This window comes from Tupaia chinensis, unplaced genomic scaffold, assembly GCF_000334495.1.
Source record: "Tupaia chinensis unplaced genomic scaffold, TupChi_1.0 Scaffold138365_1, whole genome shotgun sequence".
NCBI lineage: Eukaryota > Metazoa > Chordata > Mammalia > Scandentia > Tupaiidae > Tupaia > Tupaia belangeri.
The window spans coordinates 1,319,696-1,343,572 of NW_006198262.1; the positions used below are offsets into that span (position 1 = coordinate 1,319,696).

The 23,877-nt window shown below is 56.2% G+C and overlaps 1 protein-coding gene across 1 annotated transcript in view; it reads right to left on the minus strand.

The window, feature by feature from the left end:
* The window catches only part of MEGF6 (multiple EGF like domains 6), a 40,901-nt gene extending 18,985 nt beyond the window's left edge, over positions 1 to 21,916 (minus strand). The window contains 10 exon segments of the mRNA XM_006161206.3: positions 344 to 514; positions 1,236 to 1,358; positions 1,793 to 1,912; positions 2,740 to 2,877; positions 3,095 to 3,217; positions 4,198 to 4,320; positions 5,016 to 5,141; positions 15,815 to 15,937; positions 16,167 to 16,211; positions 21,847 to 21,916. Coding sequence (XP_006161268.2) covers positions 344 to 514; positions 1,236 to 1,358; positions 1,793 to 1,912; positions 2,740 to 2,877; positions 3,095 to 3,217; positions 4,198 to 4,320; positions 5,016 to 5,141; positions 15,815 to 15,937; positions 16,167 to 16,211; positions 21,847 to 21,916 — 1,162 coding nt within the window.
* Between the last annotated feature and the right edge of the window lie 1,961 nt (positions 21,917 to 23,877).

Here is a 23,877-nt window from a genome sequence, read left to right on the forward strand (position 1 = left end):
ACGTGGAAGTAGGCCTCAGAGCCTGACCCCTGCCCTAGAGACCAGCTCAGGCTTTTGGGCCAGGGAAGGGGCACAAAGGACGTCATCCTCAATCCACGAGGGCCCCAAATTGAAGGTGTGGGATATGGAAGCCAGACACTGGGGCCAGGAAGACCCTAATCTGGAAGCCAGGGTCCAGTCCAGCCCAGGCTCAGCTCCACACAGGCTGTGCAAACTGAGTGAGTGGCTCAGCATCTCTGAACCTTGGCCAAAGAAGGCCAAGACCTCAGGGCAGACAGCAGCCTGAGGGGTCACTGGCGGCTGTCCCTGAGCAGGAGACCCTAGGACTTGGCCCACGGCTTACCAAACTTCTCTGTGAGCGTGTGTTCACCCCGTAGCTCCGCCTCCTCCTCATCAGCCCCGATGTAGTCGTCCTGGAAGAGCTGCGGCAGCTCATCCCGGAGCACCGCGATGTGGGGCAAGGGCCGCACGAAGGGCAGCTGGTCATCCAGGTCCACTGGGGGCTCCTCCAGGGCTAGGGGTGGGGCACAGGGACCCCCTTAGTCCTGGCCCCCAACCCGCCCTCCCAGGGCTGGAGGCTTGTAATGCCCCAGCGAGTCCTTTCCCGGGCAGGCCTGAGCCCTACCTCATAGCCCCACACACACCACCTACAGACTCTGCCATCCCCATCTCCTACCACCTCCTCAGCCTGGCCACAGGAGGTCATCCCAGCGGCACTCTTGACCCTATATCTCAGGGCAGAGAAGGCGCAGGCCCTGAGGACCTGACCCATGCCACCTCTAACTCCAACCCCATTCCAGTTCCCTCTCTGGCTCAGGGGTCTAAGGCCTAGGGGAATGGGGCGTCAGTCGCCAGTCCCAGAGATGACATCATCTTAGGCCATGGTCCCTTCTCTCACTTGGTTAGGACAGAAGCTGAATCCTTAGGGATCCCCCCGAGTAACACTTCGCCCTGGAGAATGCCTGTCTGATCAGCTCCCTCTCCCAAGTCTGCTGTCTCTCCCCACCACACAGCAGTGTGGGGAGGACAATGACAGGGTCCACAGAGGGCTCACTGGCTTCTGAGGGTGCAGCCCAGAGGGGCAAGGGGACAAGGGACCCTGGGCAGGGCGGGTGTAGGGCTGGTCATGTCATGTGAGTGGGATGCAGGGGCTGCTGAGAGCAGATTCCACAAAGGTAGAGGTGTATGCGTGTGTGTGTGTGTCGGGGGGGTGCTCTGGGGAAGACAGGACTCACAGGAGCAGCCCCTGCGGTCCTCATCCAGCCGGTAGCCTGCCTCGCAAGAGCACTGGAAGGAGCCAGCCAGGTTGGTGCAATGGTGCTCACAGCCACCACGGCTGGAGGCGCACTCATCCACATCTGTGGGCAAAGCAAGGATGCCGGGAACTGTGCTCCTGGCACGCCCTGGCTCTACCTGTTGTACAGAGGCCAGAGTGGCCATGCTGGAAGCAGAGCAGCTTACCTCCCTAAGTCAGCTGATGAGCCTACCCCACAGCCAAGTGGCCTATGGCTAGTCTCCCATCCCCAGGGTCAGAGCAACAGAAGACACTTGCCAAGGAAAGGGACGCAGGCCCACCCACGCAGTAGTGGCCAGAGACGACAGGCCAGAGGAAGGGAGTGGGCAGGTCAGCATGGCCCTGCATACAGTAGGTCCTCGACCAATGCCCAAGGGAGAACATAAGGAAGTGACCCCACGCCCACCATGGGGGAACACAGCCAAGCCCCATGTCCTTCCTCAGGGTGCCCCAGCTCCCCTGGCCACCCCAGCTGCCCATAGCTGGACAGGTGCTCACCCTCACAGCTGCAGCCATCGGTGCTCAGCCGGTAGCCAGCATAGCAGCCACACTCGTACCCACCGGGGTTGTTGGTGCACACCTGCTGGCAGCACGGGGAATTGGCACAGTCGTTGACATCTGTGGGCACATGCATCAGGATCCGCTGACACTCAGGTGCCTACACACACACAGCCACACATGTCCCTTCCACCATCCCACCCAACGCCATGTACCACTACAGACACTGAACCCAAGTGCACGCACACTCACTTGCAACCCCACATGCTCATCCCATAGGCAGCTGCATATCATCTCAGGCACACCATATGAGCTGCACACATACTCACATACAAACCCACACAGCTGCACACACCCCATACGGTCACATAGACACCTGCATACACCTGTACAGTCACACACCACAAATTCCACATATCTACACCCAACCACATTCATACCCACAGATATTCCTGGTCCAGCATACACACACACACGCACAGGACACATGTCACAGCCCCAAGGCCACCCTGTCTACCGTGGGCAAAGCACTGGGACTGGGCCCCACTAGGGGGAGTGGAGGAAAGTCCATGTGGGAGTCAGGGTCTCCCTGTGAGGAGAGGACTTTCCACTGCCACACTGGTTCATATGCTACCCCTGAGGACACTGGGCCCATGACCAGGTGACAGAGCAAGGTCAGAGGAGGCACTGATGGGGTAGAGTGTACAGGTGGGCAGGTGGGCAGGTGTCCAGTGGGCTGAGGTGAACTCCCAAGATTCATTGGGGTCACGGTACTGCTTCTTTCCAGGCCCACCCCCACCGCCCTGCCTGGCCTGGGACAGCCAGAGCAGGATTTGGGGAGACCAAAGGGGGCTTCCGTATCATGGCATCAAACCAGTCCCAGGCTTGGGTGGCAGCGAATCCTGGTTTGGACAGGGCCAGGCAGTCTGGGAGGATCCAGCTCGCACCAGTGCAGGTCTTCTGGTCCTTGTCCAGCTCGTAGCCACGGGGACAGGTGCAGAGGGGCCCTGTGCTGGTGTGGCTGCAGCCATGGGAGCAGCCACCATTGTTGGCCTCGCAGCTGTTCACAATCTCCATCTCAATCCCTGTGATGAGACCGGCCACCTGGGACATGGGACAGGCACTGGAACCCCCTGCCCTCCCCCTGCTTCCTGGGGGGACCCCCACACCTGAGGCTGCCCCTGAGTGACAAGGAGGCTTGCCCCATCAATTGAAGCAAGCTGGTGGGGTTCCAGGAAGCCCCATTGCTATCCTGGGCTACTCCAGCCCTGAGGTGCCATTGTCCACCCACTGCCCACTCACGGTAGCACTGCCGGCCATCAGCACCCAGCTCATAGCCTGCGTGGCAAACACACTTAAAGGATCCTCGGGTGTTGAGGCAGCCATGCGCACACTGGGCCAGTCCCGTGACACATTCATCTACATCTGGAGGGGCAAGACCAAGGGGGAAGGCTCAGGGGGCTAGCAGGAGAAAGGGCATGGCAAGCTGACACCGGGCTCTGGTCATCAGCCTCCTGCCTGTGGCCAAGTAGCACAGGTGGTCAGGACCAAATTGGCTGGCCCTGACAACTATTATGGTCACGCCAGAGACATGGGGCTCTCCTTTGACATTGGCAGGGACTGCCGGCTGTTGGCAAAGAGGTGAAACCACCAACTTCCACACCCTGCAGGCAACTCCAACCGTCTGCAAGATGCCTGCTCTGGACACACCTTGTCACTTCAGAGATGTATCCTTGGTGTCACTGGGGCCATGAACAGGCTCTCCCCCTGCTCACTCTAGCCCTGCTTGTAACAGGAAGAGCTGGACATGCCCAAATGTCCAGGGAGAGTTAAGGAACAAACATTGCCCAGCAGTGCAGCAGGTGACAATGCAGCCAGGCTCTAGGGACACGTGCTGGAAAATGGCATCTGCCACGACCGGACTCTAACATCCATCTCAACAAAACACCTTGGAGAGACAGCAGGAGTCGGTACACTGAGATGCTTTCCGAGGCTTGTGGGTGGTGATTTTTCCTACTCATTTCTTTTCTATTTTACTACACTTGATCTAAGCCAAAAGGCTGAGAAACATTCTCTTCTGTTGTCCTCACAAACAGGTGTTACACAAATACAAGTAATATTTTTAAATCAAAGCCTGAGATCTCTCCCCTACTTCTGGGAAAATGAGTCCAACTGAAAGCAGCTTCTTGGCTGTGTCCCCTCCCCCAATGCTTCATCCTCAGCAGAAATGAGACAGCATCATACCAGGCCCCCCATGGGTGATGCAACCAAGTCAGCCCTGCTCCCAAGAGGCCCAGCCCAGCGGGATACCACAGGGCGGCTCCAGATTTGGAAACAAGTCACTCCACAGAGTGGGGACCCACCCAGCTGAAGGGGACAGGCGGAGTGGAAGAGGTGCGTCCTACCTTCACAGGCCTTGTGGTCTGCAGCCAGCCGGTAGCCTGCATGACACTCACAGTGGGCCAGGCCTCGGAGTGCTTGGCAAATGTGCATGCAGCCACCATTCCCATCGGCACATGGGCTTCTCCCTGCAGTCAGGGAAGACAAACAGGTAATGGGAAGAGATTAGGGTGGAGGGAAAAGAGGGGACTTGGGAGACTCAGGGTACTTGCCCATGGCCTCATGAGGCCTCACCCAGTGCCCTTACCCCTCCCTGTTCTGGCCTGATGGGCTAGACACTGGGTCTCCCCCCTCCCTGATGTGGAAAGTCCCCAGAGCCCTGGCTACATTGCTTCCTCCAGCCCTGTGACCCTAAGCCATCGTAAGTTGCTGGCCTGAGTCCCCTCATGCCCATACTTACCTCCCGCCCAGCTGTGGAGGACCAAGAGGCCATGTGAGGGATCTGAACTCTCCTAACACCTGGCCCACCCTGAGCCCTCCATTTCCATATCCTGTGGGGAAGCTCCTGGACCGACCTCACTTCTGTATCAGCTCCCTTTTCACGTAGGCAGCCCCAAGATCCCAGAGCAAAGGGCCCAATGGAGTCCAGCCTGCCCTCAGCAAGTCAACGTGGGCATCTATGGAGCTGAAGCACCACCCCCACCCTGGGCCTCCTGCCCCCCCCGGACATGTGACCAGCCCACAGGCCTCTCCACAGCCAGCCCCAGAAGCCCAGGCAGGGAGGCAAGTCCTGCTTCTGCCCCTGAGCTCATGTTGCCAGGTCGCCAGGCAAGTCTGTGGGCAGGGAGAAGGCAGGGTCTGGCAGGGATGTGGCAGCACTCACGGACGCAGCGCCTGCCGTCCTCCTGGAGCTGGAACTCAGGCCGGCACTGGCAGCGGTGCCGAGTTGCCGTGAGCTGAACACAGTGATGCTGGCAGCCACCATTGCCCACGGTGCAGGAGTTGATAGCTGGGACAGAGAAAGCAGCCCAGGTCAGCCTGGGAGGACGGCTGGCTGACAGTCCCAAGGCTCGCACAGAGCAGAGGATGGCACAACCACCACCTCCTACAGGAGCCTCCAGGACCCCCAAGGCGGCTCCAAGTCCCTCCATCCCTGTCTCCTTGTCAGACGCAGGGCCTTAGGGAAGGTGGGAGGGTGGTGCTGTTCCCTGTCAGGTCCAAGGGCTGACCTTGTTTCTTCACCCAAGTACAGGGCCTGCAGGTCCTTGTGTCCAGGCCCACCTGCCTGAGGACTAGACAAACAGAGGCACTGTGGGCACTCAACGGAAACCCAACACCCTGCAGCAAAGGGTACAACACTGAGGGCTGCTGAGAAGCCCCAGCAGGCCAGCATGCTCCCTGGAGGAGGTGGCAGCTAGGCAGCCCAGGCAGCCCACCGTCGTTTGTCCTCAGTCCAAGGCAATGGGCAGGTATGGGGCCATGTGGACAGCCACCAAGGTCTGCAAGTGAGGACCCCAGCACAGAGGGGTCAGAACAGCTCACTCCAGGCCAGGCCACCCCAAACAACTGGCCTCACAGTATCCATCCCTCCCAGCAGCCATGGGGACAGTACCCAGGCCTTGACGATCAGACCCCTCAGGCTATGTGGGGTTGGCCCAATGGGTGCCTACGTATCTGGTGGACAGACTGCGACCACATCCTCAGAGAGCCCAGGGAGGTGGGGAGAGGGTGAAAGGCCAGGGTGGGCCTCCACCATGGCAGCAGCAGCTCCTCAGTGGGGATTAGTTACCATCAAGTCCCTGGCAGTCACACTGTGGATAGGGAGGGAACTGGCCCTGAGCTCAGGAGGGAAACCACAAGAATGCAAGGCTGCCTGTGCCCAGGGAGCTGAGACCAGCTGCCCGCAGGCCTATGCCCAGAAAAGCACTGGCCAGAACAAACCTGGACCCTGTTACTAATACACTGCAACTCCAGGGACTGGGCTCCACTTACAGATGCCCCTTCCTAGGGGTGGGGGGTGATACCACCCTCCCCAGAGGCAGCTGCCTTAGGGTTTGAGTCTGGGGAAATGGTTTACTGCCAACGCATATGGGATTAGAAGCCTGAAACCACTGAGGAGCCAGCGCTATTAGGCCAGTGGAACTGGCAGCACCATGGAGCACGAGAAGGCCAGGGCCATGCTGCAGGCCACAGGCAAAGCTTCTTCCAAAGCAAACCTGTTTAAAACTCTACAGTGCCCTGACTCCCCATGCCGGCCATGTTAGTGGGAAGTCAAGCCAAGGTCCCCTCCTGGGGCAAAGCCAGTCCTAGAGGGAGGACACAGGGAGGTGGTGACAGCTCAGCCTCCTGACCCTGGCATGTGTAGCTAATGGGGGATCCACCCAAGGCCAGGGCAGAATGGAAGCAAACCATCAGCTTTGTCCTCTCTCCTCTGCACTGCTGCCCTGATCCCCAAGACCAGATAGAGCCCTGATCCTCAAGGCCAGGCCTGCCTCGCCTGACACTGCTCTGTTTAAGCCCCTGGCCATCACTCCAGAAGCTTTTGAGCATGGACGGAGCCGGCCCCACATTCCTGGGGGCTCTGTTTATTTGTGTTCACGACACCAACTGCATCCCTGCTCTGGCGGGACTCGTAATAAGAACCAGCAGCCCTTTCTGGCAGGACCAGGCAGGCATAGAGGGGTGCAGAGCCAGGGCAGGGGAGGCACCATGGATGACAAAGGCCCAGGAAGCCTCGGCAGGGCTGGGAAAGAAAGGGGCTTCTCCTCAGCCCCTCCAGACAGACAGATCCCCTAAGGTGCACTCAGCAATGGCCAGGTTCTGGGCCCACTAGAGCCCACCCGGGGCATCTAGTGGGACAGGAGGCTACTGGGGTCCCAGGGCCCCCATGCAGCCTCACACTCTCTGGAGCCCACCCTCTTGCCACTCCACTGCAGAGTTGTAACTTCCAGACGCTCCCTAGCTGGGCACACCAGGGAGCCAAGCCCAGTGCCATCCTGCACATCCCGTGTGGATTCCCAGAGAGCTAACAAGGCAGATTTCCTCCAGTGCTGGGCCAGCCTCTGTTGACCAGTGCCCTGGTGCTGGTAGAGATGGTTTCAGGCCCCATCAGTCACTGTAAGTGAAACCCAGCAATGGGACACTCGTTCCAGGGACCCCTATCTGAAACCCCTATCTGAACCCAGGCCAAAGGCTCATGCCTATTACACTCTTGCAAACTGGAACCAAGTTCAGACCTGAAGCAAACCTGAGTGCCCACCAGAAGACGGGGATTGGGGATCTGCCTCGAAGTGGGAGAAAAGGCCCTCCTTGTCTACAGTCATGGCCCTCACCCACCTCACCTCTGTGAGGTTCAATAGCCAGCATCATTTTCTTTTCCATTTCTAGGTAATATGGAACCGATGTTTCTCTCAAAGCAAAATAATCTCCATACAGTGAGGCTCTGCTGATCAGTGCGAGTTGCCCAATGTTTTCATCCCTCCTTCTAGACTCTGTCTACATCAGGTTCTTGCCCACTTCCAGATCAGACAAAACTGACTAGTAGAAGGACACTCTGTACTAGGAACTGAAGGATGATAGCCCCTTAAATTCATATACTGAAGTCCTAACCCCCAGTGTGACTGTTTTTGGAGATAGGGTCTTTACAGATATAAAGTTAAATGAGGGTATAAGGGCCAGGCTGTGATTTGATAAGATTAGTGTCCTTCTAAGAAGAGACGAAATGACCTCCTCTTTCTCTGTCTCTCTCTCTCTGCTATATGAAACCATTGCATGAAGGCAGCCATCTATAAACCAGGAAGAGGCCCTCACCATGAACAAATTGCCTACACCTTGATCTGAAACTTCTTGCCACCAGAATTGTGAGAAAAAAATGTTAAGTTGCTGTCAGTGGCATTTTTTCATGGCAGCCCCAGTTGATTGACACTCCCTAACAAATACTAAGACACGCCACTTCGGCAGGAAGTGTACAGTGACAGATTCTGATAAAGCTGGGCTGCACCTCCAACTTCTGCCAGCAGGAGTCACCACCACTCAGCAGAAATGTGTGAGGCATCAAGTTCTTCCATGGGAATGAGAGCCCTTTTTTGAATAGGGAACTTTTTTTTTTTTAAGAATTTTTTAAACTTTATTTATTAGTATTATTTTCCAGTTTGATCAGAGAGAGACAGACAGAGAGAAAGAGAAAGTAAGAAAGCAAGCCATCAAGTCTGGGTCTTGAACCACGTCAGACATGTGGGACTCCAGTGCCTTTAACCACCATTCCACCTGCTGGTCCTGAGAACTGGACATTCTTAAAAATGAATTCCATACAGGGCCAAAAGCCTGCTCTTCTTATGCCAGGTTGTTCTCTGCTCTTGGAGACACAGCATTCCTGAGAAATGGCATTATCCTGGAACCAGGAGGCAGCATCTGAGGCTTAGGCAGGGTCTCAGAGCTTGAGCCAAGTATTAGGTACACTCAAGGAGTAGCAAGTGAGAGGCGTCAACCACAGCACCGAGGGCACACGGCTCAGCTGGCAAGGCCCTGTTCTCCATGCTATCCTGACCTCATCAGCTGAGCAGCTATGCCCCAGCAGGGGCTGGACAGTGGAGACAAACCTGCCAGCAGTGTGCTGAGCCCACCAGCTCACTCTGCTCAAGCTGGATCTGGTCCCACCTAGTTTCACGAGGTTTTATAATTACCACCCTCAGACTGGTTTGGCTTGTAAGTCCTTAGAGCCTCACACTACATGTGGTCAGTGGTGACCCACAGCTCTTCCTTCTAGAAAGCCCTCTGCTGTGACAGGGCCAGCATGGCAGGATGGGATCGGGTAGAATTCATCCCCTGCCCACCCACCCCCCACTGGAGGCATCTCAGGGATTCACCTACCACTTGCAGCTTTGTGCATCCCATCCCATCCCCCAGCCTCTAAATGAGGCCTCCTTGCTGCACAGCAAGAACTATTCACGTGTAGCCATGTAAACTATTGTCCTTGCCCATACAACATGGGATTTGAGCCTGGGCTGGCACCAGGCCCTGACAGCACAGTGTGACTCCCAACAATAAGTTTTTTTCTCCTCACTCCCAGTCAGAGAGTACCAGTTAAACAGCAGCTATGGGGAAGCCAGAGCAACTCCCTGCTCAGACAGAGAGAAAGAGAAAGTAAGAAAGCAAGCCATCAAGTCTGGGTCTTGAACCACGTCAGACATGTGGGACTCCAGTGCCTTTAACCACCATTCCACCTGCTGGTCCTGAGAACTGGACATTCTTAAAAATGAATTCCATACAGGGCCAAAAGCCTGCTCTTCTTATGCCAGGTTGTTCTCTGCTCTTGGAGACACAGCATTCCTGAGAAATGGCATTATCCTGGAACCAGGAGGCAGCATCTGAGGCTTAGGCAGGGTCTCAGAGCTTGAGCCAAGTATTAGGTACACTCAAGGAGTAGCAAGTGAGAGGCGTCAACCACAGCACCGAGGGCACACGGCTCAGCTGGCAAGGCCCTGTTCTCCATGCTATCCTGACCTCATCAGCTGAGCAGCTATGCCCCAGCAGGGGCTGGACAGTGGAGACAAACCTGCCAGCAGTGTGCTGAGCCCACCAGCTCACTCTGCTCAAGCTGGATCTGGTCCCACCTAGTTTCACGAGGTTTTATAATTACCACCCTCAGACTGGTTTGGCTTGTAAGTCCTTAGAGCCTCACACTACATGTGGTCAGTGGTGACCCACAGCTCTTCCTTCTAGAAAGCCCTCTGCTGTGACAGGGCCAGCATGGCAGGATGGGATCGGGTAGAATTCATCCCCTGCCCACCCACCCCCCACTGGAGGCATCTCAGGGATTCACCTACCACTTGCAGCTTTGTGCATCCCATCCCATCCCCCAGCCTCTAAATGAGGCCTCCTTGCTGCACAGCAAGAACTATTCACGTGTAGCCATGTAAACTATTGTCCTTGCCCATACAACATGGGATTTGAGCCTGGGCTGGCACCAGGCCCTGACAGCACAGTGTGACTCCCAACAATAAGTTTTTTTCTCCTCACTCCCAGTCAGAGAGTACCAGTTAAACAGCAGCTATGGGGAAGCCAGAGCAACTCCCTGCTCCATCCATGGACCCATGCTATGCTGGCCACAAGGCCCACCCACTCCCCAACCCAGGCAATACTGTCCTGCCTGGCACCACCTTCCCAGGCAGTGAGTTCAGCCCATGCTTGGCTAGAGTGGCTCAGACCACCAGGTCAAGGTGCTAGGTCGGTCTCTGGAGACAAATGCTAAAGGTTTCCCAGTCAGCCTTCAAGGGAACAGAAACTTCCCAGAGAGCACTGGGCAACATAGCCTGGACCCCAGCAGGTGGAACAAGGAACCCAGACAGAGAGGGCCAACCCCAGGCACCTGGGAGGGGGTCTGTCTGTCCTGTGCTGCTGCAGCTCTCTTCCCTCAGCGCTCACCTTGGAGCAGAGAGCTGCAGCAGCACAGGATAGATACTCACTGCCCCACTGCCATGGGCATGCCTCATGGCTGAGCCTCAGGTCCAACCTACTCATCCCTAGGCAGGCTGTGGGCAACCCATCCTGCTTTATTTTCTAAGTGTTTAGGAAAGCGTCTTGTCTGTCATTTAGATGGTTCTGGTCTGCATCGCCCATAAATGCCAAGTTCCAAGAAGGCAGGTTTTGTCCATGTTGTTAGAATTGTAACCAATTCCCAAACAGTGGCCAAAATTAGCACATCAGGCCAGCAGAGGAACAGGGTGGGACACATTACCAGCCTAGCCTGTCCTAAAGGCATGAGCCCACGGCAACCCTGTCCCGAGGCCAGGTCTTGATTGCTTTGCCCTTTGGCTCTGACCTTCCCGGCTTGCATTCTACCCCCTGGTGCTCCATCACTCCTGTGTGCCCAGTTTGGCTGCCTCTGCCTTCTCACTTGGATTTCCAAACCCAGCCCAGGATCTGTGGGCACAGTCATAGGGCTATGACTATCCTATGCTCCCCTCACTCACCCTCTGGGCTCAGGTCAGACAGAGACAGGCCACCTTCCCTTAAACAAAAGCCCAGGGTGGTCTCGCTGGATGGGCAGGGTGGCCCAATCAGCTGCCTGTCCTTCCACCTCCTCTCCTCCCTGCTGGGCTCAGTCACGGCCTCAACCAACCCCTCAGGCTGGCTAGGGAGACTCCCTTTTTGCAATTGAAGCCTTTTTGAGGTTTTAGAGGAATCAGAAAACATTGGCAGAACTGCATCTGTGGCTTTGCAAGGATGAGTTTCACAGATGAGTCTGGCAGTCTACACATTTCTGCTGCCTGGGGCCTTGACCTCAGCTCCAAGATACTGCCAGCATAGTCTTTGGGGCTGGGCAGCCTCACCCAGGGCCTCTCCTCTAGGATAGAACTGAGGGCACATGCAGCTCTCACTGTCCTGATGGGTAGACCAGGCCTAGGGAAGAAAGGGTTGGTACAAGGCCACATGGCACACCCATGGCAAGGTGATGTTAAGACAGGCTAGGGGAGCATCTCCTAGGGTCCTTGTGACTCTGGGAGTAAGGGACACTGGCAGGGGCAGCCAGGCCAGCAGGGCAGCACATGCTAACAAGCAGGATCCTCCCCAACAGCATCCACCCCAAAGGCCTGAGGGATATGCAGCCAAGAGGAAGAAAAGGATAAAGAACCCATGCCTCCCATGGGACAGGCCCGGGGCATTTCATCTATACCAACTCAGCTGGTTGAGCCAGTGGTATCTGTGGTCCCTCAGATGGGCCTGTGTCACTCAATCTCGGGAAAATAAGAAAACAGCCACATCCCAGGCCAGACAGGCCAAATCCTAGGACCACTGGGCAGGTGTTGGATGGTTCAGAGCAGTCACATGGAGGTGGAGGTTTCCCGCAGAGCTTTGGGGTTGCTCTCTCTGGGTTTTGCACGCTGCTGTTCTGCAGGATGTCAAGGAAAAGCAAGAATGACACTCTTGGACCCATTGGCCAAACCACTGCTTTGGGCAGGCCCCATTTTCCATCGCTGGGGAAGGAAAGGGGCTGGCTCAGACTCCTGAGGGGGAGGCGTGGGCCTGCACTAGCCCTCAGGCCTCTGGGGCCCTGCTCTTACCACCTACGAGGCTGGGGGACAGGCCCAGGACAGTATCTCAGAGGACTGACCATCCCAGGAGCTCACTCTGAGGCTTCTACTTCTGGGACAGCCAGGGCAGGAGAATAGGCACCAGGGCCCTCCAGGCCCAGACACTTCTCACAGTATCAGATGACAAAATCGTTCTTATAAATTCTCACTGTTAAGAAAGGAAACCTTTTTGTGCTTTATTCCATAAGATCATTTGGAAGGGAGGGGTGCATGGAGCTTGTACGTTTCTTGTCCACTCCCTGCCTCCAAGGTGAGTTCAAGTGTGCTTCAAGGCCCCTTGATGTGGCAAGGATGGTCTTACCCTATAAGCTAGTGCTGTCTCCACTCCAGCATCACTCCCAGCTGCTGGGGGAGGGGAAATCCAAGACCTCAGGGCCTCAGACTTGCGGGTACTTGTTCTTGCCTTTCTGCAAAGCCCCAGGAGAGTTTGCAGCACCTCTCCTCATCAGGCCCAGGGAGGGGCTCTGCAGCAGCTGCATTCCAGCTGTAAAGCCCACCCCACAGCTGGCCCAGGAAGGGGAGGGGCAGAGGGAGGGACACGGCTCTTACATTAATTCTTTCCATAAATGTCTGCTGAGGACCTACCGCGGCCAATGCACGGAGGGTGCCACTGTGAACCAGATGGATAAGGCTGCCAGGTCCTACATCCTACATCTTGGAATTCAGGCAGGAAGGGAGGGCTGTGAGGGGGGGAAACTAGGGGTCCAGCTCAATCTCCCTAGGAGCTCTCTGAGTCCAGGCGGCTGCATGGACCAGGCGGTGTCCTCCACCAGCCAAGCTGTGGCAGGAGACCCCTCTGTAGGGAAGTACTTGCCATGACCTGAGATGCTCAGCCACCCCAAGCCAATACTCAGGTCCACTGCAGCTAAGGGCAGGTCCCCTGGTAACAAGAGAGGGCCCCAGATAGGCAGGACAAAGACATTCATGTCTGCCTGGGAAGAAGCCCTCAGGAGACTCCATGTTAACTCTGGAAGCATCTGAGCCCTCACAGGAGAACAACTCCAGAAGGATCCAGGCTGACAAACCCACACCAATCCTGAACACTCCCAGGAATACTGGGAACATCGTGTCCTCTGGCAGGTGTCAGCTCCTAGGAATTCCAGACACATGGACTTGCCCACCATCAGCCAGATTCCTGGACCTCAGAGTGAGGCCAAGGAGTGCTGGGCAGGGGGTCCGGGTGGTACCCAGGCAGGGGTGGCCTAAGAAAAGGCTAATAATGCTCATGTGCCCCCAGGTCACCAAGAAGGGATGCGGGAGACAGGAAAGCATTTCCCCGACTCAGCCAGAGGTTGGTGGGACTCCAGTCAATGGGTGGTGCTTGTTGAAGCAAGGGTGGCCTCCCATCTCCAGGGGTGGGATCAGCAAGGTTTGTCTCTGCCCACACCTTTGATGAGACAGATTGTTCTGGAAGCCCTCGAATGCTCCACAGGAACATCCCCTCCTTTTGCTCATCTCATCTGGGTCCTTGTCCTTTCGAGGACATCTCAGTGAAGGCGACCACGAGGACAATGGCCTCCACTTTGTGGAGACAAAGACTAAAGATCTAGTGTTCCCAGCTGGTATTTCATGAAGCCTCAGGGTAAATTCCTTACTGGGAGTTGCAGTCAAAAGAGAAAAAGTGACAGTCTTACTCTGGGTCTAGCCAAACATCCAGGTGGCACTGGTGACAGGCTAACACACAAGTGAGTCTCACTTTGTCCACCACTGGGAGCATCTGGGAGGTGGGCACCAGCATGCAGGAGCCCACCTACTGAAACAGGGGTGCAGGGTCAGGGATGACCTGTACCCTGTAGTGAGGGGGTTACAGCCTCCTGCCAGACCACATCCAGGGTCCTGGCTTCTATCCCTGAAAAGGCCTTTAAAATAAACATTTGCCACAGGGCCAGTAGATGGCAGTGGTTACATCGCCAGACTCTCACAGAGCCAATCACGGCTCGAGTCCCAGATCCGGTGTCTTGAAACTTACACCAGGGGTGTGTGTGTGCATGCCCAAGATCCTGGAAGGAGAATGGAGAAGGGATTGGGGAGGGGCCACCCACCCTGGGGGTGATGTCTCACTTGCCCTTTCACTGGCTCTGTCTCTCTCTGGCAAACACACACACCCTAAGGCAAAAACATCAACAAAAAAATTAAAATAAACAAACGCCATAGGTGAAGACTTCTGGGGTCCCAAGGGTGTAGCAGACATCTCCCAGGAAAAGCTCACGTCCCAGCAGTTCAGCTCCAGGGAGGGGACTTCAGCACAGTGATGCACAGGATTGCAGGGGACCCTTCCTGGGTATCCTGAAGCCAAGAACTGAAGGTTCCTCTTAGCAGCCACACTTGCCCCTCAGCACTACAGAGCAGCTCTCCCTTTTGCACGTATTTACTCATCCGGGTCCTTGACCCTTTCAAAGGCATCTAAGTAAAGACCACCACGAGGATAGATGGTGGAGACAAAGACTAAGGATTGAAGTGTCCCCAGCTTCAGGTTCTAGCAGTGTGGACACCCCCAGCCTGGACTAGTCCCCAGGTTCACCCTTCTCCCAGGACAGCCCTGCCTGAGGGGAGGGATGAGGAAAGGACATGCCCCCAAAGCTACCTCATCCAGGGAGCCTAAAGACACCAAGGCCCAAGGCCCATAACCCCTAGTAGGCAGCAGGCTGGGGCTGCACCCCCATCTCAGTTGTCCTGATGTGCTTCCCGACATTCCTGCATCTGTTTCCACTTTGCAACCCAGGGAAACTTCACAGGGCAGCTGCCTGGCTCCCGGAGCGCATGTGCTGGGGGAGGCCCCCCCGGGGCTGGCAAGCTGCCCCACCTGCCACATAGCAGCTAGGGCCAGGAGGGAGGCTGCTAGGACCGCCCGCCCAGGCTTGCCCTGGGTCTCCAAGGTGAAAAGGAGGGACCTCCCACACCCAGCCCCATGGAGAGTGACTCCACATACCTCTCAGACAGAAAGGCCAGCAGGAAGGGGCCAGCCTGATTCCAGAGGCAATTATGTTGAGAGCCAGCCAGAAGCAGGGGAGCAGGGGTGCCGTGGGGTGGGAGTGGCTGTTCTTCCCCACCAATTCCTTTGCTCCTGGCCCCATCCTCAGCCCTGCTTCTGTACCTCTCGCTGGTACTCTCCCTTCCCTTCCTGGAGCCCTCCCCAGCTGGAGAGGCCACTTGGTCTTCAGGGCCTCCATTAAGACCCTGAGCATCAGGGTCCTGCTTCTCGGTTGTTCCTACTCCACCTGCTGCAGCCCAGACCTCCCAGCTCCCTGAGGCCCCTCCTTTCCCCACCCAGAGAGCAGCTAAGTCTCCCTGAATCTTGGGGGCAGAACATCCAGGCCTGGGTCCCTGCTAGCTGACCCCCTATGGCCTTGGCATCCCAGTGCCACTCAGAACAACTGCAGAGAGCATGTGGCCCAGGGTCACAGGGATCTGTGAATGGAACCAGGATTCCACAATTCACAGGAAGGAGTCACTACAAAACAAATGGCTGCTACCTACCACTCCGAGTCCATAGGCCTCAGCAGGCGCCCATCCTCTCAGCCTAAGTCTGGGTACACCCAGGAAGGCAGGCAGGACACTACACCCAGCAGCCCAGGGCAGCGACACTTACCCAGGCAGGTCCTGCCGTCCGTGTGGAGCCGGAAGCCGGGCTTGCATTCGCAGAGGTAGGAGCCTGGGGTGTCCACACACCTGTGCTGGCAGCCGCCGTTGTGCACCCGGCACTCATCCACATCTGGACAGACATCAGGGGGCAGGGTTATCGGGCTGTGCCTCTCTCACTGGGGATCTCATCCCTAGCCCGGGGGTTGGGATCTTTCTTGCTAAGACCCTCTCTATCAGGCAGCACCTGCTGCACTCCCTGAGCCCAGAGCCTCTCACGGACGCTCATTCTCCAGAGCCAGAGAGAGGACAGGGTCTGTCTGGCTAGTCTGATGCCCGAAAGGGCCTGGGGGTGCCCACACCCTTGGGCGGCCACCCGCCGTTGTGCACCCGGCACTCATCCACATCTGGACAGACATCAGGGGGCAGGGTTATCGGGCTGTGCCTCTCTCACTGGGGATCTCATCCCTAGCCCGGGGGTTGGGATCTTTCTTGCTAAGACCCTCTCTATCAGGCAGCACCTGCTGCACTCCCTGAGCCCAGAGCCTCTCACGGACGCTCATTCTCCAGAGCCAGAGAGAGGACAGGGTCTGTCTGGCTAGTCTGATGCCCGAAACTTGGGAACAGGTTCGGTGTGGAGAGGCCTGGCTCCTGGTCTTTTTTAAGACTGAACTTGAAATACACACTGTGCCTTAAGTCCAGTTCCAGAAAATGCTCTCAGAGCAGCACTGACCACTCTGCGGGAGCCCCACGGCCCAAGAGGAAGAACTGCTTCTTGAGAGGTGACCCGCCTGATTTCAGGGGAAAAGCTGAAGAGAAGGCAGGGTGAGGGAGTGTGGGACAGCTTCAACAGCCCCCACCCCCGCCTCAGGATGTGACCTGATCTTTGATGTAATGGGAATAGAGATAAGGTCATTTAGGATAGGGGGAACCCTAAGTCCAGTGACTGAAGAGACTCAGAAAAGCCCCTCCGTGGAGACGAGGCAGAAATTGGAGCGAGGCGGCCACAAGCTAGGATTGCAGGGAGCCACCAAAAGGCAGAAAGGAAGAGGTAGGAGGGACCCTCCTCACAGGTCTGAGAGGGAGCGCAGCCCCACCAGCACCTGGGGACTCTTGGCCTCTGACTGTAGAGAAGAAATTCCTGTTGTTTAAGTCACCAAGATTGTGGGGTTTTATTACAGCAGCTGCAGGAAATTAATGCAGGTGGGGTTTGCCTGCATCTCGCCCCCCACTGCTGGCTCTACAATCACACCTGGGACCCCCTAAGCTGGGCTGGCCCCTGCATCACCTCCCAATCCCATCCCCTCAAAATGCCACCAGACTACTATCCCATTGCCCAGAGCAACCCAGTTCCCTTCACCCTTCCTCTGCCCCAAGAGCAGCTCGGATTTTTAACAACTCCTGTAGGTTTCAAATTTATATGTGCAGGTTCCAAACTCAGTGGAGTCCCCACTCAAAGGTCAAGGCACAGGAGACAGAAGAGGTGGGAGGAGGGACACAGGGAGGAGGAGGCGAGGTGACCTTGTCCAAGGCCTTACATGGGCAGCCCAGGTCACGGATGCCTGCAGGAACGCCTCACTGCCTCCACAGTCCCCTGGCCCTCTAATTCCCTGAGTAAGGGAGGCTGGAGAGAAAGAGAGAGGGACAGGAGGACACTTCATACCTGTGACCACCAGCACAGGACACCTGTGCCCACCTGCTCCTTCTCATCACCGTGGCTCAGGCCACAGGAAAAGGGCTGCCCAGAAGTAGGCAGGGCCAGCCAAAGGCCCCAAGAGATGCCTCTGAAGTGTTCCCTCATGACTCTTGCCCAGGGTTGGAGGTTCAGGAGGGTGTACCCCAGAATCCCAGGCCCACCACCTTCTGTAAGAACGCTGTAGGTGTGCTAAAGGCTCTGGCTGCCCTGGCCTCTTGCCCTGCCCTGCAGGCCCACTCCGCCTAGCCAGGCCTCAGGCAGAAGAGGACAGAACAGAGCAGCAGAAGGGTAGGAGGTACCACCTGCATATGTGGTATTGGCTAACCCAGAACAAAGGTCCAGCAGCCTGGTAGGCACCCTGCTAGCCAGCTACAGAACCCACCACGCAGGGCCCTAAAAAATGCCATGGCTGGGGGCCAGCAAGGGGCATAATAGTTAAGGCGCTTGACTCCCACATGGTCAACTGCAGTTTGAAAATCGAAACCGACAGCTTAAAATTCACACTGGGCACATGTGCATTTGTGCCCAATGTCCCGAGAGAACACTGGGAGAGGAGGGATTGCAGCATGACCATCCCCCCAGGGGATGATTTCTCGCTTTCTATCTCTCTGTCTCTGTCTTTACAGTGAGTACACAGACACTATAGCAAAAATAAAAAACAAACAAACAAACAAAAAAACAAAAAACTGTCATGTCTGAGAACCAGCCCTTGGCGTAGTGGCCGAGGGAGCTGGATTCCTCATGGCCTGACCATGCACTTCATGTCCTGGACCTGAGGAGATGGGGAAAAGGAGAAGGGATTGATATGTGACCCTTCTCCGTGGTTGTGTGTGGGCACGCTTTCTCCTTCTCTCTTTCTGTGTCTCTGTCTCTCTCTCTCTCTCTGGTAAGCATTATACCTTCTGGCACATTAAAAAAAAAAAAAAAACTGCTGTGGCCGATACTTAGACAAAGACAGGAACATGAACTGCCTTGGAACACCAGAGAACACCCTGGTGACTCACCCTCCAGTGGGAATTTCAGAAGGCACAACTACAACGGACCCGACTTCCTGGGAGATGCCAAGTGACAGGGAAAGAAGCTGAAGCTCAGACAAGGACAGAAATGGGAGCTGCCTTGGGACTGACACAGGCACCCAAGTCCACACCTGTTCTCAGGCCAGTCTGACCAACCGTGCACCCAGCTTCAGAGGGAACACCAGCACATAGACACTTTTCATGTAAGCTACAAAGCAGTATCTGGAATGCCCTAGCCAGGATGACAAAAGAGGCGCTGACCACTGACTGGGCCTTGAAAACAGAAGGCTGTTTTGTGCAAAGTGCCCGTGGTAATGCACCGCTCAAGAAAAGCCAGATCCCACCTGGCAGCCAAGCCTGCAGCCCTTGGCTCAGACAGTCGGAAACATGCTGGGCACGTGCATGACTGCCTAGGCTTTGACAGGTTGGACGACACAGGAAGGGACTGTGGTGGACCAGACTCTCCAGAGGATGCTCATTTCTCTCTCACACTCTCACGTGCACATGTCATGCTTTATCATGACATGAATAAAGAGAAAAATAATTAAGTGCCAGGGAAAGATGTCCACTCGACAGTAGTAGGTCTGTGCTGGGTGAAACCAGGATTCCAAATGGCAAGTCCTGCCTGTGTGGGAAACAGCTGGCCGGGATGACCTGCCCCAGGGGCTACATGGAGCTGGGGTCTCTCATTCTGCTAACAATCTGACAGGGCCACACTATCCTCTGACCACGTGGGCCTTTCAATTTCGCTCCAGTTCCCACCCACCACACCCATTAAAAAGCCCACCTTTGAGGCCCCATCCTAAACCCCCAGCCCAAGCCTAAGCACACTCTTGAAGGGTACCAATGGCAAAGGCAGCACAGAGTGAAGCACTTCACAACTGTCTCCAAGCCTGTCAGCTCTTGGCATCTGCCCACCAGGCCATGCTGCCATGAACAGAAATCCTGCTGCCAATACACACCTGAAAATATGACTGGTGATCCAAAACCATACAAAACAAACCCGGCAGGTCTCTGCCTAGGACCTCTGGACCACCTGCTCCATGTACAAACCACCTCCACTAGGAGACCCCCAGGGTCCCACCTAATCCCTGAGGCTGCGTCACAGAGGAGAAAATAAAGACCAAGAGCACCTCTCTGCATACACCACACAATGCTCCCAAGAGGGAGCATGCAATGTGTTGGCACAGCAATGTCACCACGTGCCAGTGTGTGCTGTTGATCCTGTCATGAGGCTGCCAAAGTCCACAGCCCAGGGCAGCAGCACGACCTTGGAGATGCCCGTGCAGAGCTCTGGCCCTATTAGTTCTTAAACTGGCCCTGTTCTGTGACCATGATGACACAAAGTTGTAGAGGCCAGGATGACCTGCAGGGAGAAACTTAAAGACAAAGGGTTAATGGGCCCCTAACAGAGCTCCAAAGAAACTGGGGATTGGAGGAACCCAAGGCATGGTGGGGAGTCCTACCACTCAGGGCCCATCTGTGGGAGAACCAGCTGGTGGAACAGAGCAGGGCGCCACCCATGCCAGGGGTCTCATACAGGAAGTCTTTCCCTCTAAGTTCAGATCCCTCACCCTGAGACCCCCTATGAAGGTCCGCTGAAAAGTAACAAGGTGGCCACACAGAGCACAGCAGGGGGTGGGTGGCTTAGCAAGAGCAGGCCTGTTCCATAAAATCTCAGCTCTTAGCTGGTACTCTGAGGTCATCCCGGGCTTCCCTCCTGACCCCTCCTCTAATGGAGAGGCTGACTGAGGTGACCCTGGGCCCTGAGGGCAGTGGACTCTGAGCTGCCCTCAGCCCTGGTTGAGGAAGTAGGGCCAGTGTGAGGGAGGTAGTCCAACCTGCCCGTTGTCACACAGTTCCCTGGATCTCAGCCCTGCTGGCTGAAAAGATGCCAAAGGGAGGGACAGTCTGGGAAGAAGCTCATGGGGACACCCAGGTGTGGTGCGGTGGCCAGTCAGCAGGGTCCTTCTGGTTGGCTCTCTGCCCTTGGGTGAGGCTGACCCCGAACAGCCTGGGCCTCCCTGCACACACCCACTGCCCTCCTGCTGTGCAGACACAACACTGAGACTCCAGCATCCCACCCTAGTGCTAGGCCAGCCTCCTCGAGTCCTAACTCTCTCCAGAAAGCCCAGTTCCCTTCCAGAATGCACAGGCCAGAGGTCCACCTGGCCAGGAGAGGAATTCAGCACCCCTTCACCCACACAACCTCTCTCAGGAAGGGCTGCTATAGCAACCCCAGCCTCAAGTTCTTCCCACCCGGCTGCATTGCCTGGCAGTCGGGGCTGCCATGATGGGGAAGACAAGGTCTACAAAGGGTGGCATGGAAAAGGGCATAGGAGAACTGCCATGGATTCCTGCGCCCACTCTCTGCTGTTGACCATGGTCAGTATCTGGACACAGCAGGCCAGTTCAAGGCCAGAGGATCTGCAGCCTACTCCTTTCACCTCTCAGGGACAGACACATTCTTATGGGTGGGACACTTGGCTATATGATCTCCTGCCTGGGTCCCTTCCAACTCTGAGATCTAGGCTCCTTTGAACTGAGAAAATCCGCTTCATGGAAATTATTCACACTCAGAAAGCAAAGCATGAAAGGAGTCGCCCAAACCCTGCCAGAGGAGGGCCACAGTGCAGAACAAAGCTCGAAGGCCCTGTAGGTGCTGACCCATGACAGTGGCTGCGGCCATACTGTGACCTGAGGAATATGGCAGCCTTTAAGGACAGCAGGGTCAGCTGAACAACGTCTCCCAGAGATGTTCACATCTTCCTCCCCAGAACCTTCCATTAAGGATCAGGATGGGAAGTCATCTGAGACCATCCGACTGGGCACAAGACAATCACAAAGACCTCGTAAGAGGGGGACAGGAGGGTCAGGGTGAGAGGAGGCAAAGGAAGCAGAGATCAGAGGGAGCTGGATAAAGATGCTGCATGGCTGGCTTTGAGTGTGGAAGGAACTCAGCAGCCAGGAATATGAGCAGCCTCTTTAAGTTGGTAGAGGCAAGGACCGACTTTTCCCCTCAAGCCTCCAGAAGGAACACAGTCAGCACGCCCTGCTTAGCCTATCTTGGACTTTGATCTCCGGAACTGTCAGGTAACGATCTGTGTTGTGTTAAGCTACTGAGAGTGTGGTAGTTTGTTGTAGCAGCCCCAGGATGCAAGTGCAAAGCATGCTGCTATGATCTCAGGGGTCACGAGGTGCAGACCATTCCCACTGGAAATGCACGACTGCCAAATGTCCCCCTAAGCAGCCCAGCCTCCTGACTCCCAGCACTGTGCCCTATGGGGGCGGCTCACACAGCCAGGCTCACAGATGTCTATACCTGGGTACCTCCAGAAGCTAGAACCCCTGGGTTCCCTCCTCCTACAGGCCTGTGCTCCAGGATCACCTCCACCCGCATCATGGATCATGCTGGATAAGGTCACACTGAGCCCTGAAGTAGGTGTCCTGAGACATACAAAGGACCCAGTGGTGCCTTGGCCCCTTCAATTCTGACACTCCAGCAGAAACACCCACTCTTCTGATCAAACGGAGGTCTGAGCCCCACGGTACCCCAGTGAAGGCTCAGGAGAGCTTGAGGCTGTCCCTCACCCATGTTTACCCATGAGAGTCAGGGGACAAAAATGGCTCATTTCAGGGACAATAGCCTGGCTCAGGACTACACTCCATACCTCCAGGGAAGGCCAGGAAGAACTAAGCAATCGAGACATACACTCCTCCCCGGAGGAGCCAGCTGGCTGGGGTACAGGTGAGTCCTGAGCAGGGCTATTTTAAGAAATAGTGGGACCAGAGCTCTGCAGGGACATCCCCAAGGTCCTGCTACTGCCCTGGGCTGTGGACTTTGGCAGCCTCATGACAGGATCAACAGCACACACTGGCACATGGTGACATTGCTGTGCCAACACATTGCCTGCTCCCCGTTGGGAGAAGGGTTGGACGTGTACTGTCTACCAGATTGGGTTGGTGGTACCACCAGAAGCCATGTTGATGCCGTTGGCTGCCCAGGGGGCTTCCACCAACCATCACCTTAGAGCCACTAGCTCCTGGCCCAAGAATACACACCAGGCGGACAGGCATGAATAGGCTCCCTCTTTAGAAACCACCCGAAATAAGCCCCTTGTGAAGCTTTGCCTTGGGAGCCCTCTGGGACTTTTCCAGAAAGCTCTGCTCAGAAGCCATGAGCAAATGCAGAGCCTGCTCTGCCCCCAAACATGCCACAGTCCTCCCCCCAGGGAGCCCACAAAACTACCCATGGCCCTTCTTCTCAACTCAAAAGCCAGACAGGCCTCACAGCAGAATGGGGCCTCCCTCCTCCACACCCAGCCCAAGCCATTTCATGGCATTTAGTGCCACTAGCGGTGGAGCAATGTGCTAGTTTTGCCTTAGCTCAGTCACCAAGAAGGAGGGCTGTCTGAGTGTCTGCGGAAGGGGAAGACTAAACTTAGGTCACAGTTTGTCCCAATGACAAAGGCAGGGGAGGCCTTTGCCATAATCCAGGGCCTGGAGCTGAGTATTCTGGGTGTTCTACAGGCATGAGGGGCAGAGGTGCACCCTGGGGCACTGAAACAGCTAAGCAGCAGCAATGTCTTTAAGGAACTATTTCAGGGGACGGGGAGGGCACTTGGTAGGGAGTGCCCATGGCCCCCTGGATGATGCAGGGGGTGAGTCACGGAAGCCACACACACCACACTCCCTCCGAGCATTCCTGAGGATGCCCAAGTCCAGCTCTGTGGATCCCACAGAAGCTCAAAGAATTATCTAGAGGAAAACTGGCCCAGGGCATGAACCAAATCTCAACTGCAAAGAGTGGCGGTATAGATGGAGGACAGGGCTGTATCCTTCCTCCCAGAGTGCCGAGGTCCTCAAGTTCAGGTCCTCTCAAGTGACTTTGCAGCCCATGCCCATGCGACCTGAGGAGAGAGCAGGCACAAAGGACAGCACCTGCCACATCCACGCGTGATCCCAAACGGCAAGCTCTGGGACGGGGAGGGGCCTTGCCTTCTCACTTGACCCCCAGAGCCACCTGAGTCCACAGGCAAAGGCAAGGAGATGTTTTTCTTCCCACTGGTAGAATGACCTCTCTGCTGTCAGCAGCCACTGCAGCCAGTCCCAAGAGGGGAGAGCAACCTCTGATTCCCCAGGGCACAAGGCCCCACACCCTACTCTCTCAGCCTCCACGCTGTCAGCAGCCGCAAACTTCAAAAAGAAGAAACAAAGAGCGCGTCTGGAGCAGGCATCCTAGTCCCGCCCGCCCATCCGCCCAAAGCCCACCTGGCCTCTGGTCACCGGCGCTCACGGGGTAGCCGGCTTGGCCCAAGTGGCACGGGTAGCCGCCTCTCCAGAGGGAGCGCGAGGGCGGGC